The sequence below is a fragment of the Exophiala aquamarina genome (genome assembly GCF_000709125.1).
Source record: "Exophiala aquamarina CBS 119918 chromosome Unknown aczIA-supercont1.3, whole genome shotgun sequence".
NCBI classification, from domain to species: Eukaryota; Fungi; Ascomycota; class Eurotiomycetes; order Chaetothyriales; family Herpotrichiellaceae; genus Exophiala; species Exophiala aquamarina.
In genome coordinates this window covers 301698-319306 of record NW_013550585.1, presented here as the reverse complement: position 1 = coordinate 319306, position 17609 = coordinate 301698, and the positions used below count along the sequence as shown (strand labels likewise).

The 17609-nt window shown below is 51.0% G+C and overlaps 4 protein-coding genes across 4 annotated transcripts; 2 read left to right on the top strand and 2 right to left on the bottom strand.

Moving 5' to 3' along the window:
• Positions 1-322: 322 nt before the first annotated feature.
• Positions 323-7862, top strand: A1O9_03716 (FKBP12-rapamycin complex-associated protein; the record flags this gene model as incomplete). Its single annotated transcript, XM_013406009.1, has 2 exons — positions 323-449; positions 496-7862. 2 exons carry the CDS (start codon positions 323-325, stop codon positions 7860-7862), a joined length of 7494 nt encoding a protein of 2497 aa, XP_013261463.1.
• An 833-nt stretch (positions 7863-8695) lies between these two features.
• Positions 8696-9826, bottom strand: A1O9_03715 (phospho-2-dehydro-3-deoxyheptonate aldolase, tyrosine-inhibited; the record flags this gene model as incomplete). The annotated part of the gene is made up of 1 exon (XM_013406008.1): positions 8696-9826. One exon carries the CDS (start codon positions 9824-9826, stop codon positions 8696-8698), a length of 1131 nt encoding a protein of 376 aa, XP_013261462.1.
• Positions 9827-11118: 1292 nt separating this feature from the next.
• A1O9_03714 (uncharacterized protein) lies at positions 11119-12006 on the top strand (the record flags this gene model as incomplete). Its single annotated transcript, XM_013406007.1, has 1 exon — positions 11119-12006. The coding sequence occupies one exon, from the start codon at positions 11119-11121 to the stop codon at positions 12004-12006; it is 888 nt and encodes a 295-aa protein (XP_013261461.1).
• Positions 12007-12320: 314 nt separating this feature from the next.
• On the bottom strand, positions 12321-13259 carry A1O9_03713 (uncharacterized protein; the record flags this gene model as incomplete). The annotated part of the gene is made up of 1 exon (XM_013406006.1): positions 12321-13259. One exon carries the CDS (start codon positions 13257-13259, stop codon positions 12321-12323), a length of 939 nt encoding a protein of 312 aa, XP_013261460.1.
• Between the last annotated feature and the right edge of the window lie 4350 nt (positions 13260-17609).

The window sequence follows — 17609 nt, the reverse complement described above, 5'->3', positions numbered from 1 at the left end:
AATTGGATGGGGAGAAAGTATTCCCAACTACCAGAAAGATAGTGCTTCGCCGTAGACAAAGTGGCGAGATGAATAAGTAGATATCATTGAAATTCCGGAAACGAGAAAAGCAGTATGGAACTTTACGTAAGCAATCACGTGGGATGCATGAGCCGCCAAGCATGCGTCACGGGGAAACATGCGGTCGCATCCTCTTTCTCCCCCATCAGGAAATCCAACAACCAAAAGTCGTACAGCAACATCTCTTCAAGAAGCATCTCCTTCCCTCGCGTGTCTGTTATCCGGTCGTGACGCTTGACCTTGAGGACCATGGTAGTTCACCATGGCGTTGCAAGCTCAGGCTCCAGACCCGAGCGAGCGCATCTTCGTCGAGTTACGCAGCAAGAACGACGAGATCAAGAACAAGGCTGCCACTGAGCTGAAGGAACTCATCACCTTACTCTCAAGAGGTAACTTCTGCGCTGGCTATACTGCACCCAGACTGACATTGCCCAGAATGGCCCCCGGAACGCTTCAGTGCCTTCTACGATAGAGTCACCAATCGAATCAGTAACCTCATAGTTCAAGCACCGGACTCCAGTGACAAAGTTGGTGGTATCCTGGCCCTAGACCGCCTGATCGACTGTGAAGCTGTTGATGCCGCTCAAAAAGCCTCTAAATACTCCAACTACCTTCGAGCCGCGTTGAAAAGTAATGACTTCCTCGTTCTCGATGCGGCCAGCCGTGCGCTGGGGCATCTGGCTCGACCTGGTGGTGCCTACACGGCGGAGCTGGTTGAAGCCGAGATGACATCTGCTTTCGAATGGCTGCAGCCGGAGAACAAGCAGGAAAGTCGGAAACTGGCCGCAGTACTCCTGATCCGCGAAATGGCCAAGAACTCTCCTACCCTCGTTTACGGCTTCATCCCTCAGATCTTCGAGTTGATCTGGAACGCCCTGCGAGATCCCAAGGACCTCATCCGGAGAATAGCAGCCCAGTCTGTCAGCGCTTGTTTCGGGGTAATGGTAGCAAGAGACGCTCAATTTCAGGCTCACTGGTTTGCCAAAATATATTCAAAGGCTCTGGAAGGCTTTCGGCCCAACACTACCGTTGACGAGATCCTGGGTTCTCTTTTGATTCTCATGGAATTACTTCAGCAAGGAAACATGTTTATGCATGACTTTTATCGCAATGCCTGCGAAATCGTGCTCCGTCTGAAAGACCATCGAGATGCTAGGATCAGAACGCAGGTCGTACAAATCATCCCTGTGCTCGCGGAATATGCACCTCTCGACTTCATCAACAACTACCTTCACAAATTTATGATTTATCTACAGGCCCAGCTGAAACGTGAGAAGGAGCGCAATCAGGCTTTCATTGCTATAGGGCAGATTGCAAAGGCTGTTGGCAGTTCTATCGCTCAGTATCTCGACGGAATTGTTCTTTATATCCGCGAATCTCTCAGTGCCAAAACCAAGAACAGGGCAGCTGTGGACGAGGGTCCGATGTTTAGATGCATTAGCATGCTTGCGGGTGCGGTTGGACAGACTCTCAGCAAATACATGGAGGCTCTTCTCGATCCCATCTTCGCCTGCGGGCTGACAGAACCGTTGGAGAATGCTCTCGAAGACATGGCACACAACATCCCCCCTATCAGATCAACGATCCAGGACAAGTTGTTAGATCTCCTGAGTTTGATCCTGGTCCGTTCTCCATACCGACCCCTAGGATGCCCACCGAACAGAACCCCTCCTTTACCTTCATTCGCCAAAGACTATGGAGGCCTTCCAGCAGAGTACAAAGATTCGGAGATCACACTTGCTCTCATGACACTGGGCAAATTCGACTTCTCAGGTCATATCCTCAACGAATTCGTGCGCGATGTGACCCTCCGCTATGCCACAAACGAAAACCCAGATATTCGTCGAGCTGCTGCGCTTACATCTTGCCAACTGTTCATGCAAGATCCGATATTGCATCAGACTAGCAACAACGCGATCCAAGTCGTTGGTGAGGTGGTAGACAAGCTTCTGACTGTGGCTGTTGGTGATCCTGACGCCGACATCCGAATGACCGTGTTACGGGCTTTGGACAAGAAGTTTGACAAGCATTTGGCAAGACCAGAAAATATCCGTTGCCTCTTCCTGGCTGTCAACGATGAAGTATTTGCCGTTCGTGAAGCTGCTATCGAGATCATAGGAAGGTTAACAACAGTCAACCCTGCGTACGTCTTTCCACCATTGCGAAAGCTGTTGGTGAATCTATTGACGGGACTCGGCTACTCAAACACAGCCAAGCAAAAGGAAGAGAGCGCCCGCCTAATCAGCCTGTTCGTTGCAAACGCAACTTCTCTAGTTAAGACTTACGTGGAGGCAATGGTTTCCGCTCTCTTACCAAAAGCTACTGACCCAAATCCAGGGGTAGCCTCCACAACAATCACGGCTCTCGGAGATCTCACTTCTGTTGGAGGCGAAGAAATGGTGCACCATCTTCCTCAATTGATGCCCATAATGATCGACGCCCTGCAAGATCTTGCATCGCATGATAAACGTGAAGCGGCTATGAGGACGCTGAGCTCACTAGCAGTCAATTCTCAATACGTAATTGACCCCTACATCGACTATCCCGAACTTCTAGGGATATTGATCAACTTGATCAAGACAGAAGCTCATGAGGAGCTCAGAACTGACGCTATCAAATTAGTCGGTGTTCTCGGAGCCCTTGATCCTTACAAATACCAACAATTGAGCGAATCAGTGGCTGAAAAGCAGAGCAAGGCAGAGGTACAACCTGTGTCCGATGTCGCCTTGATAATGCAAGGCTTGACACCATCCAACGAGGAGTACTATCCAACGGTCGTTATCAACACGCTCATGCAAACCATATTAGCAGATCACACCTTGGTACAGTATCATAGCGCCGTAATAGATGCGGTCGTGACAATATTCAAGACTATCGGCATGAAATGTGTCCCTTTCTTGGGACAAATCATCCCTGGATTTTTGGGCGTGATCCGCAGCTCACATCCCAGTCGACTCGAGTCATACTTCAACCAGCTCTCTGTTCTAGTGAATATTGTTCGTCAGCATATCAGAGCGTTCCTTCCAGAAGTCATTGCTGTCATACGTGAGTTCTGGAACGTTTCGAGGCAGGTTCAATCGACAATTCTTTCTCTAGTCGAAGCAATCTCGAAATCACTAGAGGGGGAGTTCAGAAGATATCTTGCGGGACTCTTGCCCCTGATGCTCGCAGTGATCGAAAATGATTCAGATCTGAGACGCGAATCATCGATTCGCATCTTGCACACTTTCCTTGTCTTTGGTGCCAGCGGAGAAGAATATATGCACATGATCGTTCCAGCAATTGTTGGTATCTTGGAGAATCCGGCTGCACCCACGAATGCGAGGAGAGCAGCCATCGATACTTTAGGGAAACTTTCAAGGACTGTCAACGTCACGGATTTTGCATCGCTTATGGTCCACCCGCTTGCAAAGCTACTAGCTAGTCCCGAAAAAGTATCCACGAACTCCTCGGAACGGTCATTGAAGACTGCTGCTCTAGACTGCATCTGTGCATTAATTTACCACCTTGGTCAAGACTTTATTCACTACTTGCCGCTAGTTGAGCGAGCAACAAAGGCCGGACAAATTAACTCGGAGCGATTTCAAAAGCTCGTTGAAAACTTCAAGACTGGCAAGACACTGCCCGTAGACTTCTATCCAGAGGAACAGTATGGGTTAGCAGCTGAGGATACGACGTACGCCAATATCACATCACAAAGACTTCCCGTCAATCAGCAGCATCTGAAAAATGCTTGGGATACTTCTCAGAAATCCACAAAAGAGGACTGGCAAGAATGGATGCGCAGATTCAGCGTTGAATTATTGAAAGAGTCCCCATCACACGCACTGCGAGCATGCGCAAGCCTCGCTGGCGTCTATCAGCCGCTAGCCAAAGACCTTTTCAACTCAGCATTTGTTTCATGTTGGACAGAGCTCTACGACCAGTATCAGGAAGAGCTAATTCGCTCCATAGAGAAGGCACTAACTTCAACGGCTATCCCGCCGGATATTCTCCAAACACTGTTGAATCTTGCCGAGTTCATGGAGCATGACGACAAGTCTCTACCTATCGATATCAGAACTCTGGGAAAATATGCCGCCAAATGCCATGCTTTTGCAAAGGCACTTCATTACAAAGAGCTCGAATTTGAGCAGGATCAGAACAGCCACAGTGTAGAAGCGTTGATAAGTATCAACAACCAGCTCCAGCAGTCTGATGCCGCCATTGGTATCCTACGCAGAGCACAACTCTTTGGCGAGGTTGAACTGAAGGAGGCATGGTTCGAAAAGCTTCAGCGATGGGAAGAAGCGTTGGCAGCATATCAAAAACGAGAAAAAATTGAGCCGGAAAACTTCGACATTGTTATGGGCAAGATGCGTTGCTTGCATGCCCTCGGTGAATGGAAAATGCTCTCTGAAATCGCACAAGAACACTGGAATAGCGCCAGCACGGAGAATCGAAAGAACATGTCTGCCCTTGCAGCAGCGGCAGCTTGGGGCAGAGGCGAATGGGACCTCATGGACAACTACATCAGTGTTATGAAAGAGAGTTCGCCGGACCGAGCATTCTTCGGCGCTATTCTCGCAATTCAACGCAACAACTTTCATGAAGCTCACAACTTCATTCTTCGGGCGCGCGAGGGTGTCAATTCTGAGATAACAACTACGATCGGAGAATCTTACAACCGTGCCTACGGTGTGGTGGTCCGGACACAAATGCTTGCAGAGCTCGAGGAAATCATCTCTTACAAACAGAGCGACGGTATGACCGCAAGACAGAATTCATTGAAGTTGCTGTGGAACAAGAGACTATTGGGCTGTCAATCAAATGTCGAAGTCTGGCAACGTATGCTCAAGGTTAGGGCCCTTGTATTGACCCCCACCGATAATCCAGACATTTGGATCAAGTTCGCAAATCTATGCCGGAAATCAGATCGAATAGGGCTCGCTGAAAGATCGTTGGCATCTCTTGGAGGAGCAGGCGATCCACCGGGCGGACCAGGTGGTGCACCCCCGCCAGTGGCTTATGCCAGGCTCAAATTCAATTGGGCAACTGGGAGCCAACAATCGGCCCTGGCATTCCTTCGAGATTTCACCATGCGGCTTGCCGATGATTTCCAGGTCAATACTAGCTTGGCATCTGGTGTACATAACGAAAGAATGAATTCAATGAACGGTCTCGATATGAACGGACATGATGCATTGGCCCAACGACGCAAACACGAGGAATTAGACAAATGCGCTAAACTCCTTGCAAAATGCTATTTGAGACAAGGAGAGTGGCAATCATACCTTCTTCGGGGGGATTGGACTAGCCCTCGAGCGCAAGAAGCTGTCCGCGACATTCTGAATTCATACCAAGCAGCTACACAGTACAACGAATCTTGGTACAAGGCGTGGCATGCTTACGCTTTGGCTAATTTCGAAGTCGTTACATCAATGGTCTCTCATACAGACCAGGACAAAGTCAGAACTCTTCCGGAGCATGCCATTCAAGCCCATGTTGTGCCTGCTATTGGTGGCTTCTTCAAATCTATCGCGTTGTCAAAAACCAGCTCTTTGCAAGATACTTTACGGTTATTGACGCTTTGGTTCGCTCACGGTGGTCATAGTGAGGTCAATCAAGCCGTGATTGAAGGCTTTGCTTCCGTAAGCATTGACACATGGCTAGAAGTCATTCCTCAATTGATCGCCCGCATCAACCAACCTAATCCAAGAGTGAGGGCTGCAGTGCATCGATTACTCGCCGAGGTTGGCAAGGCACATCCTCAAGCACTGGTCTATCCTTTAACTGTGGCCATGAAGTCGGCAGTAGCACGACGTGCAAATTCTGCCACCCAAATCATGGACAGTATGAGAATTCACAGCCCAATACTGGTTGAGCAAGCAGATCTTGTCAGTCATGAGCTCATTAGGGTGGCTGTGCTTTGGCATGAACTTTGGCACGAAGGCCTCGAAGAGGCATCACGTCTGTATTTCGGAGATCAAGATGTAGAGGGTATGCTTGCCACTCTTGCACCTCTACATGAGCTTCTTGATCGAGGTGCGGAAACGTTGAGAGAAGTATCATTCGCCCAAGCCTTTGGTCACGACCTTGCAGAAGCTAGAGCCTTTTGCAATACTTTCCGTCGATCGAAGGAGATTGGGGACCTGAATCAAGCTTGGGATCTGTACTACGCCGTCTTCCGCAAGATCGCCCGTCAACTTCCACAATTGATGAGTCTCGACTTGAAATATGTATCACCAAGATTGAAGGACGCTCACGATCTAGACCTCGCAGTTCCTGGCACGTACGTGTCTGGCAAGCCTATCATCAAAATCATTAGCTTCAATCATGTCCTGACTGTCATTCCATCGAAGCAACGGCCACGGAAAATGACCTTAAAAGGTTCCGACGGTATACCTTACGACTTCGTCCTGAAAGGACACGAAGATATTCGTCAAGATGAACGAGTCATGCAACTCTTTGGTCTGGTCAACACTCTATTGACAAACGATACCGAATCATTCAAACGTCATCTAAACATTCAGCGGTTTCCTGCCATTCCACTTTCTCAGAACAGTGGTCTCCTGGGGTGGGTTCCGAATTCCGACACTCTACACAATTTGGTCAAAGAGTATCGGGAATCACGCCGCATCCTGCTCAACATTGAGCACAGGATCATGCTTCAAATGGCACCGGATTACGATAACTTGACTTTAATGCAAAAGGTCGAAGTATTTGGCTACGCCATGGATAATACGACAGGAAAAGATCTATACCGTGTACTCTGGCTCAAATCCAAGAGCTCTGAAGCGTGGCTCGATCGACGCACCAATTATACCAGATCGCTTGCTGTCATGAGCATGGTAGGGTATATTCTTGGCCTGGGTGATCGCCATCCATCTAATCTTATGCTTGATCGAATTACTGGCAAAATCATCCACATTGATTTCGGCGACTGTTTTGAGGTGGCAATGCACCGTGAGAAGTATCCAGAGAGGGTTCCTTTCAGATTGACCAGAATGCTCACCTTCGCAATGGAAGTTAGCAACATCGAAGGTTCCTTCAGAATCACATGCGAGAACGTCATGCGTGTGATCCGTGAGAACAAAGAGTCTCTTCTTGCAGTCTTGGAGGCATTCATCCATGATCCTCTCCTTAACTGGCGTCTCAACACCCGCGAATCACCACCGAGACCACATTTCCGCTCCGAGCGCAGACAAAGCATTATCGATGCCCCAGGCACAAATGCGGATGCCTATGATCGCAGCCCCATGGAAGTTAACAACCCGTCCGCGCTCATAACTGGCGGTGCTGCCCAAAGCCACGTTGGAGCACCTCCGGGTCGCCGGCATCGCCGAAGCAGTATTCTCGACCCGGCCATGGGAGGAGGCACCATTCTCGACGCAGCCAAAGGCGGAGACCAGAACGCGGCGGCGCAGGAAGCAAAGGAAGTCCAAAACGCACGTGCCCTGCAGGTTCTTGCACGAATCAAGGAGAAATTGACGGGACGAGACTTCAAGCCCTCGAGCCCTGGGTCAGCCAGCGCAGCGGTCCACGCCAATCTACGCGCCGATCTCAACGGACTGGGTCTTGGTCTCAATCTGGGACACATGGATGGTAAATTAAACGGTTACGGGCAGAACGGCAGGACCAGCGCCGCAATGATGGATGGAGGACCGGCAAAGTCGATCGCGATCGCAGGCTCCGTGCCGGAGACGACCATGGCTGGAGTCGGTGGCCTCGGTGTCGCCGAGCAGGTCGATCGATTGATTCTCGAAGCTATCAACGTCGAGAACCTTTGCCAGCATTATATCGGGTGGTGCTCGTTCTGGTAATGTGTCGTGGTGGGCGGCACGAAGCCTGGAGAGCCCTTTGATGACTAGTTGTAAGATGTCTATGGGTTCGCCATGGAGGGAATGGAATGGAATGGGCATGGATTGGAATTATACATTAGCTAGGAAATGCGATCAGGGGGAAGGGATCAGAAAAAGGGATCACGGGACGGAGCTCCACAATGGTGCGTGAGACGGACACAGAGCGAGAGAGAGTTGCAACCGTCTCACGGCGAGCGAAGCATGGCGTTGCATAACAGTAGCTTAGCACGGAGCACAAGGTACTACTTACTCAATTCACAGCATTGAGTCACGTTCTGAATCGGCTGTACAGCTTGATGTTGGATTCTCCCTCGTGTATGTAAGCTTGTATTCACCGTTGCCGGGCCCACTCCTGGAGCTTGTTCGCCTCAATGACACCTGCAACAACCAAGTATTAGAAAACTTGTATTCGTCCTCTTAAGCTCCAACGGCTCTGGCCAGCCCTGGACTGCCTATTAGCTATCGGGAGAAATAACATGGGTGGGGGAATCGTCGTTATGTAAGAGCTCCTTGCACATCCCTTTTCCTGACACCCTTTTCCTGACACCCTTTTCCTGACACCCCTTTCCTTTCCTTTTGATTCGACTGAAATCTGATGCTCTGATTGATACTCCTCCAGTTTTACGCCGCGCTGAGTAGTAGGTGAGAATGTAGAGGGTCGATGTGTCCTGGTCCTTTTTTGTAACCGTAGCGTAATGGGGCCAGGTCAATGGGCAATATACAGTCCAGTGTTTCTTTGGATGCACAGCTTCTCTTCTCTATTTCTATTTGCTGGAGCCGCATGTCAATGTTGTTCAATGAACGCCATTGCTGGTTCCATTTTGTGCTTTGCTTTTGACTTCTCTCCTCACTCTGACAGCTTCGGCGAGCTGCTCTAATACTTCAATGGTGGACTCCCAATTGATGCAAGCATCTGTAATACTGACTCCCTTCTGTAAGCTTGCAAGACCGCCTTCAGCAGGGACCTTCTGATTGCCTTCATTGATATTTGACTCGATCATGACGGCTACAATGGCGTCTTCACCCTGTCTCAGCTGGTCTCCAATAGCCTGTGCCACAGACGGCTGGTTCTTGTGGTTCTTTTTGGAATTCCCATGTGAGCAGTCAATCATCATGACTTCCTTATGGCCCTTCTTCCTCAGAGCTTCACGAGCAGCCTTGACGCTCTCAGCATCAAAGTTGGTCCCCTTCGACCCGCCTCGCAGGATGACGAAGCCGTCTTCATTACCGCTAGTCCTTGTGATGGCAGCGAGGCCATTCTTGGTCACACCCATAAAGTAGTGTTTGGCAGCGGCTGCACCCACAGCATCAATTGCCACGCTCAGGGAGCCATCTGTACCATTTTTGAAACCCATGGGGAAAGATAGACCGGAGGCCAGCTCACGATGTAGCTGGGACTCGGTGGTTCGTGCACCAATGGCACCCAATGAGATGAGGTCGGCGAGAAATTGTGGAGAGATGGTATCGAGCATTTCGCTCGCAATGGGCATGCCCATACCAGTCAGATCGGCATAGAGTTGTCTTGAGACTCGGAGACCTTTGTTGATCTTGTAGGATTCGTCGATATCAGGGTCATTGATGAGACCTTTCCAACCAACAGTAGTTCTAGGTTTCTCGAGGTAGGCACGCATTATAATGCAGAGGTCTTTGGAAAGCTTCTCAGACAGCTCTTTCAGCCGAGTAGCATATTCTAGGGCGGTAGCCGGGTCATGGATGGAGCAGGGTCCGACCATGACAAGCAGGCGGTCATCCCGTTGATGGATGATTTCTTTGCATTCTCGGCGACCTCGGGCAACGGTGTGAATGGAGGCTTGGGATTGGGGGATTTCGGTTTGGAGAAGCGCTGGAGGGATCAACGGGTCGTAGCCCAGAACTCGAACGTCTTCAGACAGCTCGGTCGGGGTCTGTGAGTCAACAGCGGGCATTTTGGGCAGCAGGTGTGTGGATGGAGAGACGGAAGAAAGTAGACGAGAGAAGGAGGGATGATTAATGTGAGAGAAAAGAGAGGTGGGAGAGAAATGGATCACAATGAGAGCAAAATAAAAGTGGTGTGAGGAAGAAATCCAGAGTCAAACGGGCGGACGGTCGTTTGGACAGTCTACAGGGACAGTCATACTCATAATAGCCAAAAAAAAAGGATGTGCCCGTGTGGTGGATGGTTGGATGGTGGATGGTGGAGAGGCAGAAAATCAATCGGTGCAAAGGTCCAAGGCGGGCGCAGGAACGAGAAAGGCGGTGAGCGAGGGGCGGGCGGAAGAGGGGAATCTTTGTTCCGGCAAAGTCACGGGACCTATTGTTTTTCGCTCTCGGTGAGGTCATTGTTCAGCTGGACATCGCCAGCCTGGACAGGGGAGGCTCCAGGCAGGAGCCACAGCACGGACACAACCAAGTCAGCAAGGAGGGTGGCTTGTCTCCTTCCTCCTTTGCCCCCCTCCTTCCTTCTTCAGGCAACGCCCCTTCTCCTTCTCCCTGCTCCTGCTCCTGGCCCCTCCTTCGTCGGCCCGCCTCTGTCCCTGCCATTTGGGAAGCCGGTGCCTGTTGGGTGCCTGTGAGCCTCACTTTCTCCTCCCGACTCCCTCCCTCCCCTCCCACTTCCCCCTCTCCACCTTTCCTCAACTCGTAAATGGTTCCTTTTTCGCTTGAATCTCCGAATTACCAACGACTGCGAGGATATGCAAGATGATGTAGCCTTCTCATCCTTCATTTCACGTCCTGGGGAAGAAACCCTACCTGAGGCACCGCCTCCAGGGTACTCGGTGCGCTACTTGTACTCTATCCTGGCCGGCCCTACCACTTCCATCATCGGTCACCGCCTACTTTATCAACGAATTCCATTCTTCTTCCATCAAAACTCTGGACTCCGTCCTCTGTGAGTTATCTGGAATTCACTGTTTGATCACCTACTCAGCCTCTGCTCGTCTACTCAAATCGATACGGCTCGCTGACCATCCGAGCATCGCGTCATCCACATCCGATTCGCTTGTTGAGTACGCGCCGTCTGGTTGGTCCTACAAAAGATTGGATCGTGTTTCATCAGCCTTTCTGGTCAACCCGCGACACTGCCACGTTTGATCAGATCCCCTTACCATCCGAACAAAGCCATGCAAATACCCTGCTGCAACTGATAAATCTCCCTTTAATCACACCACCATTCCACTACTCGTTTGGTCTCATGTCCCCTCCAAGTCCATCGACAAAATCCCACCCCAATTCAGACATGGCCGATGTTTATACTGCCTTTGATCATCACGCCGCTGCCACTCACAAGCGAAAGAGGTTCCTCGACGACTGCGATGATCTATTCTCTGACCGCGATATCAAAAGACGATCAATTCATTCTCTACCAATCCGAACTTCTCCGTCAAGACCTCAAATTGCCACCCCCCCCATCTATTCACTCTTTAGCTCGGTCTATCAGCAACCTCCGACGCCGGTGGACACCTCTGAAGATGAGAGCCCTACTTCTCCCCGTGATGAGAGTCACTGGCCCATGAAGCAGAGCAACTCCAACGCCTCTCTCTCCAGTCAGAACAGCGACGCTTCCTCGACGATGGCCCAACTTAGAGATGTTGGCGATGTCGATATGGAGCTATCTGCACCACCGCCCACTGAGCCGAGGATAAGACGCGCCCGTTCGAACGATATCGTTCCTCCTCATCGCGATCCCAACTTCCTCGGTGTCATGGACCAGTTGCTACGGGATAGAGTTCCGACTCCCATCAGTAGCCATTTCGATAGTCGTGTTTCCGACTTGCCCAAAGTCCCTCGCCATCAATTTCCTCCTTTGCGTACAAATCTCAGTCCGATGTTGGAGCAGGAATCCTGGATCACTCGAGATGGCCTGCCTAGCCCAGTCGAAGACCAAGACATGGACAGCGTAATGATGATCGACGAAACTAATGATACCATGAGTGGCCTTCGCGTGAGTGGAGGCAATGACTCCATCGACGCTACTCTTTCTTCGCCTGTCTACTGGACTCCAACTGACGGGAATTCAAGTCCGGGTCGGGGTAGGAACGCCAGACTTCATATGGGGTTTTTAAATGGCTGTGAGAAGTGCATCCAGAAGGTTCCTGGACACTACAGCCACATTCTACGCTCATGACACGAGCGCTCCAGGAGCGTGTGCCCATCACTTTTGATGAGAAACGAAGCATTATGAGACTACGGATTACATGATTGGTGGAGTCGGGACTCATAGACGTCGTCCGGATCAATGGCTAGGTTTCATTATACAAGAGTAGATTTCGGCTTCAGGAGCCACTATACAGCTGTTCTGCAACCCAGACACACCATCACTGCTCAATTGATACATATTTCTCTTTCTATGTGCGCCTGGCCCTTGGTTCGGATGAGCAGTGTACATTCCCATTCCCAAACAATGCAGTCGTGTTAAATGATTAGGTTGATGACTTTGTACTATCGCCCCCTTATCCAATTCCACCAACCTTTCTCTCCTCCAGCAGCAGCCTCGGCGACGTTTCCTGCCAGAACATCCAGCTCGCCACCAGTGATGCCGGTCCGTGCAATGACCTCTTTTTCTCCAGCCCTTCTCCGATCCTCGATCTTGCTCGACACATACTCCACTCGATCTTGAGGCACCGGGCGCCCCTTAGAATCAACACCGACACCTTTGATCCCACTCGGCGCAACAGCCACAGCCACAGGCTGCACCTCTCCCTCCACATAGCTGGCGTCGTGGATGTTCTGCCGGCCTCTCGCGCGACGAGCCTCCCTAGTCGCTCGTTCCTGCTCCGTCTCCTGGCCCATCTCACCCTTCGCGGCCGTCGCACCCACCATCCCCTTCAACCGACTCCAATAGCTTTCGCTCTTCTTCTGCTCGACCGCACGCTTATGCTTTAGCGCCATCTCCTCGCCCGCCCGCTCCTGCTCCAGCAGATGCAGCTGCTCCGCAGTGGCCTCGCCACGCAGAAACGCCTGCTGTGCGTCGCTCAGCCGCCCCATCTCGCGCTCGATCCACGCCCGCTTCTGCCGTCGGTTGTGCGCCACCAGGCTTGTGATGCCGTATACCGCCACTACCGTCGAGACCCCCGTGAACGCAATCAGCGCGTACGTCGTGATCCGGTGCATATTGTCCGCCCACCGCCGCCCGTGGATCAGGAATCGGTCTACCCCGGACGCGGTTCCGCGCTCTTTGGCCTGGCGGGCCGCAGCTCGTAGCCGTGCGACTTTTTCTTGGGGTGTCTCGCCTGCCGGGTCGGGTTGTTGGGGCTGGGGCAGTGGTTTCGGGTCGGTGGTCAGGGTTGATGAGTTGAATGCTGTAGGGCGAGACATGGCGTGTGGTTGTGTCGAGGTAAACCGCGTGAACGTGTCGGATGGGGCGCGCCGGGATGCCATTGTGTGTGGTTTGATGTGTGTGTGTGTGGACTGCAGGGCAAAAGACCTGGTATGAACGGTATGGTGTTCGAGTCTAAGTAGAGGGTAACCCGGTGGATCGTCCGGATGTCTGCTGTGTTTGCGGACACCTTTGAAACCTTCCTCACTGGGTAAAATTTATTGTACAAGAACCGTGGTTTGAACAAGAAGCACCGACGACATGAGAAACTGCACACCGGCGTGAATGGGAGGGATGTGGAGGTGACGGGATCATTGATGGAGGATTCAGTCAAGGTCGTAAAGAATTTCCTTCGAAGCTTTGGTCGATGCAATCATGATTTCTTTCCGCAGAAGAGAGTGACAGAGGCGGAGCAGAGAGACCACTCGTGCAGCCCCGTCAGACCACTTTTCCGCTTCCCCCTATTCTGCACTTGCGAGATTTTGTCAGACAGTCACTGGGATAGAATGACTCGTCTTTTGCTACGTGCGAGAGAGATGTGCAGGTTAGGCAAGTTGTTGTCTGACGTGTCAGAGAGCGACTTTGCAATCGACGCTGGCTTTCCTTGGGAGGGCTCCCTCTTGTGTCTAATTATTACTGTGCTATGAAAGGGATATCCTTCCTCGCTCAACCTGGCTTGCACCGCACCGCTCATACCTCATGTATTCCTATACTCACAAACTCGCACCATGATGAAGATGAAAGGTTTCATGCTGTCCCGCCCATTCACTACCCTGGTCAGCGTGCTTCCCCCTTGAGTCAGCGACATTGCATGCCGTTGTGCTAGACCGAGTTTGCTGATCCCCACCCGAGAATTTGCAAGGAGTCATTGCGATGTTCCCACTTTCTATTTCATCAGCACGGCTAGGTCCTGGCAGGGTATTCATGAATTTGAGATTGATGGAAGCGAGAGCGCAAATTAAGATCCATTAACCCGGGAGAGCTAATCGTCAGCCAGTTGGCTCTACGGATTTTGAATTCACCTAGTGGTAAGTGGGAGAGAAGATATTAGTAGTATCTCTCAGACATGAGTACTGGATCATGAGTAATCCTCTAGCACGCACTGAGGCTTTGTTCTATCGTATCTGTTCAAATCCGGTCCCTGGGTGTCCATCGGGAATACCCCCAGCCTTCATCTCCCTCATCAATTCGGAAAATCACGATGACTTACGAATGCGGGTCTTTCCGCTGCAGCTTCTCAAAGGGGGAAAGCGTCTGTTCTTCCTCATATCTCATTCGTTGCGCAGATTACTAATACGTCATTTTCTCTGGTGCACCTGCAGTTCAAGGCAAGGCTGCAAGCGTCAACCACCCCTTGAGACTTTGGAAAACGGCAACCCCGCAGGGCAAATATATGTACCCAGTATCGAGTCCTGTGTACTAAGGAGAATGACAAGGCTGTAAAAGCCTCAACATCGTATGATTCTGCAGACGACAAATGCCCCTGTGAACAAAGCTGTTGTGTCTTCTTACTTAAAGACCATCCCACACGTAACTCTATTTCCCTCCTGCATCTCGAAATCTTTTCCTTTGACGTTTCTCTTCGGCTGGCAACATAAGCATATTCACACGACGAACCCTCACAGTCGGCTTCATCCACATGTCATACAGTGACAACGGCAACCCAGAACTATTCGACCAACTGGATCAACTCTATCTTGCATCATACTACTCATGGGAGCCATCTCAGCCACCAATGGACTTATACCAAAACTGGGCCCACTACAACATGCCCCTGAATGATATCCCAGCACACCCCACCGAAGATGCATACTTGGCTTCACTCGAAGACGCCGCAGTGAATGGGAACAGCGTCTCATCCGGTCCATACCGGGGCAATATAAATCAAGACCTGTATCCAAACGAATTCCTGCTCTCGACACCATCCAACGCTGCGGAGGACTACGATCAGCTGCAAGTCCCGCAACAATATCACACACATCCGTCATCTACACCATCACCCTCCTACCATCACCACTCTCCATCAAGCCTAACTAGACCAAACGCAAACTCAACAGCAACATCCCTCTCACTCAACTCCTCTCCGTCGCTATCGCCTTCCCCTTCACCACAACCGCCACAACTCCACATCTCAAGCCCGTCAGCATCATCGACAGCGTACCGGCAAGACCCGCTCTCTCAAGCAACACTATCTATCCCATTCATCGAAGCAACAATGGGCGGCAGCGAGGAATCGCGGCGCCGCGGCCGCCGCCGTGAGCAGAACCGCAAGGCCCAGTTCATCTTCCGCCAGAAACGCAAGGACGAGGTCCATCGCCTGCAGCGCGAGGTCTTGCAGCTGAAGCAGCGTTTGGCGGCCGTCCACGCTAGTGCTGATTCTGTGGCAGCAGCGGCTGCTAGTGGTGCGAAGGCCTGTGGTAGTGTCGGTGGGAGTGCATGTGGAGCTGGCGGAGACGGCGGAATCGGGAGGCCAGTACTTTGTGCGCTGTGTAAGGGGTATGCGGACAAGATGCAGGGTCAGTGATGGAGGATCGTGTCACTGTTTCTTATGTATGCATTGGCAAGGGAGAAAGGACGGCGTGGACCATGGATCATGAATTGGGATCGGATTTGGGAGTTTTGCCCCTGATGACACGATTGGTCCTCAGACTATCAATGCATTGTACTTGTATATATTTATGAAGCGAGGCGTTTCGAGGGTCTGGTCTGATCTGGGGAGTCTGCTGCCACGATACCCCTGGGTGGCTATAGTGATGATGATTATGAGATGTCAGAGCAACCATCGTTTGTAGATTGTATAAGAATCGAGAGGAAGTTGGTTCGTGGTTCGAAATGGCTAGAGAGCATCCTGTAAGACGTAAGGAGAGTTGTCGGACAGGACAGTAAAATACTTTAGACGTCATTCATGAATGCGTTTCTGTTAGTAAGTGTCTAATAACTCTTGACATGTATACCCCCTGGAGTTGGAAATGATCAAATAGAAGCCCACGTTTTATACGAAGATAGATGAGCCTCAGAGTATGGCATATTCTTGTGGCCATTGGCCAGCCCAGGGATTATACGGCAGACACACCATCAGTCCATGGATGAAGTCAAACATTTGAGCACCGCGTTCTCGCGGAGCTATGTCCTGCTTGCAGATCTCAAATATGTGCTGGGTGTAGCTGACTCGATCGCATGGACACAGATGCGAGATTGCTCACGAGGCACCCATGTCTCCCATGGTTTTGACGCACTTGCTAAAAATTTTAAGGTGCTGGTCCCCTCCGTCCCATTCAAGGCTGACTGTACAGAGCCCCACCGTCGATTTCGACGCCTTTTGAAAGGAACGACTGTGTTCCCCCTCGAATCTTGTGACCTGTTCAGGAAATCGAGCCTGTTCATTATTCAGATGTTAGTTCCAGGATATTTCTCAGCCGTACTGGCTGTAGCAGGCTGGTTGGGCTCAGTGCCAACCACTTCGGGCAAGCCCTGCAGCGGCGATGAAATGTTCGTCGACGGACTGATGGGATCGTGAGTAAGCATTTCCATCTCGCTTGACCAACGAATGAGTTGGCAAGGGTGTTGACTTGACTTGCTCGACTTTCTCGAACGTGGAAAATACTGGACTAGATCGGCTTGTCCCCGGGACGAGCTTTGTTGAATCTTCTCAGTGCTTTTGGCGGTCCCGTTGGACCATCTGGAGGACGTGGTACATATCACTCCTACTGTATACTTCCGATTTTCGTAGCCACTTGCTTTGTTGACATGATTTTCAGATAGCCTAAGCACGACTCTGTGACCTTGCACCGAATTGAAGCATATGATTGCTCGCCAAGTCGTATTTTCTTGGACTGACCTCTCTGGCGTCGCAGTTGTTACTGGGGCCATTGACCAATATCTTCACGGGAACGGCCACTTGGTGTTGACGCGCAGTACAGATCGACGGATTTAATATACTCTCTGGCATTGCAGCGCAGAGTCCTGGGACAGTGCAACTACCTACCACCACTCGACCCGAGTTCAAACTTGACGGTATTAGAGCCAAAAGAAAACGTGCCCAAGGGACTTCAAAAGAAACGTTCAACACTGTCCGGCAAACGATTTGATTTTCAAACCCAATACATCCCTCAATCCACCGACTTATTATACAACAATGAAACTCCCCAGTGGTTATGCTACCGAGTCTCACTGGACATGGTCCATGTCCGACCCCTCGTTCTATTCAAATGACAGCTCTGTCTGGGCCGAGCTTCTTGACGACAACTATCTCTTCGACTCGCCGAAGCAGGCAACAAGCAATCTGGCAAGATCGGATGACACGAGAAGCTCAACAGAAGGAATAGATGTAGCGGCACCGGCAGGATCAACAACGATCGATAAAGGAAGAAGCAGCTCGAACCATTCGACCGAATCCCTGAGCACTGTCCCCA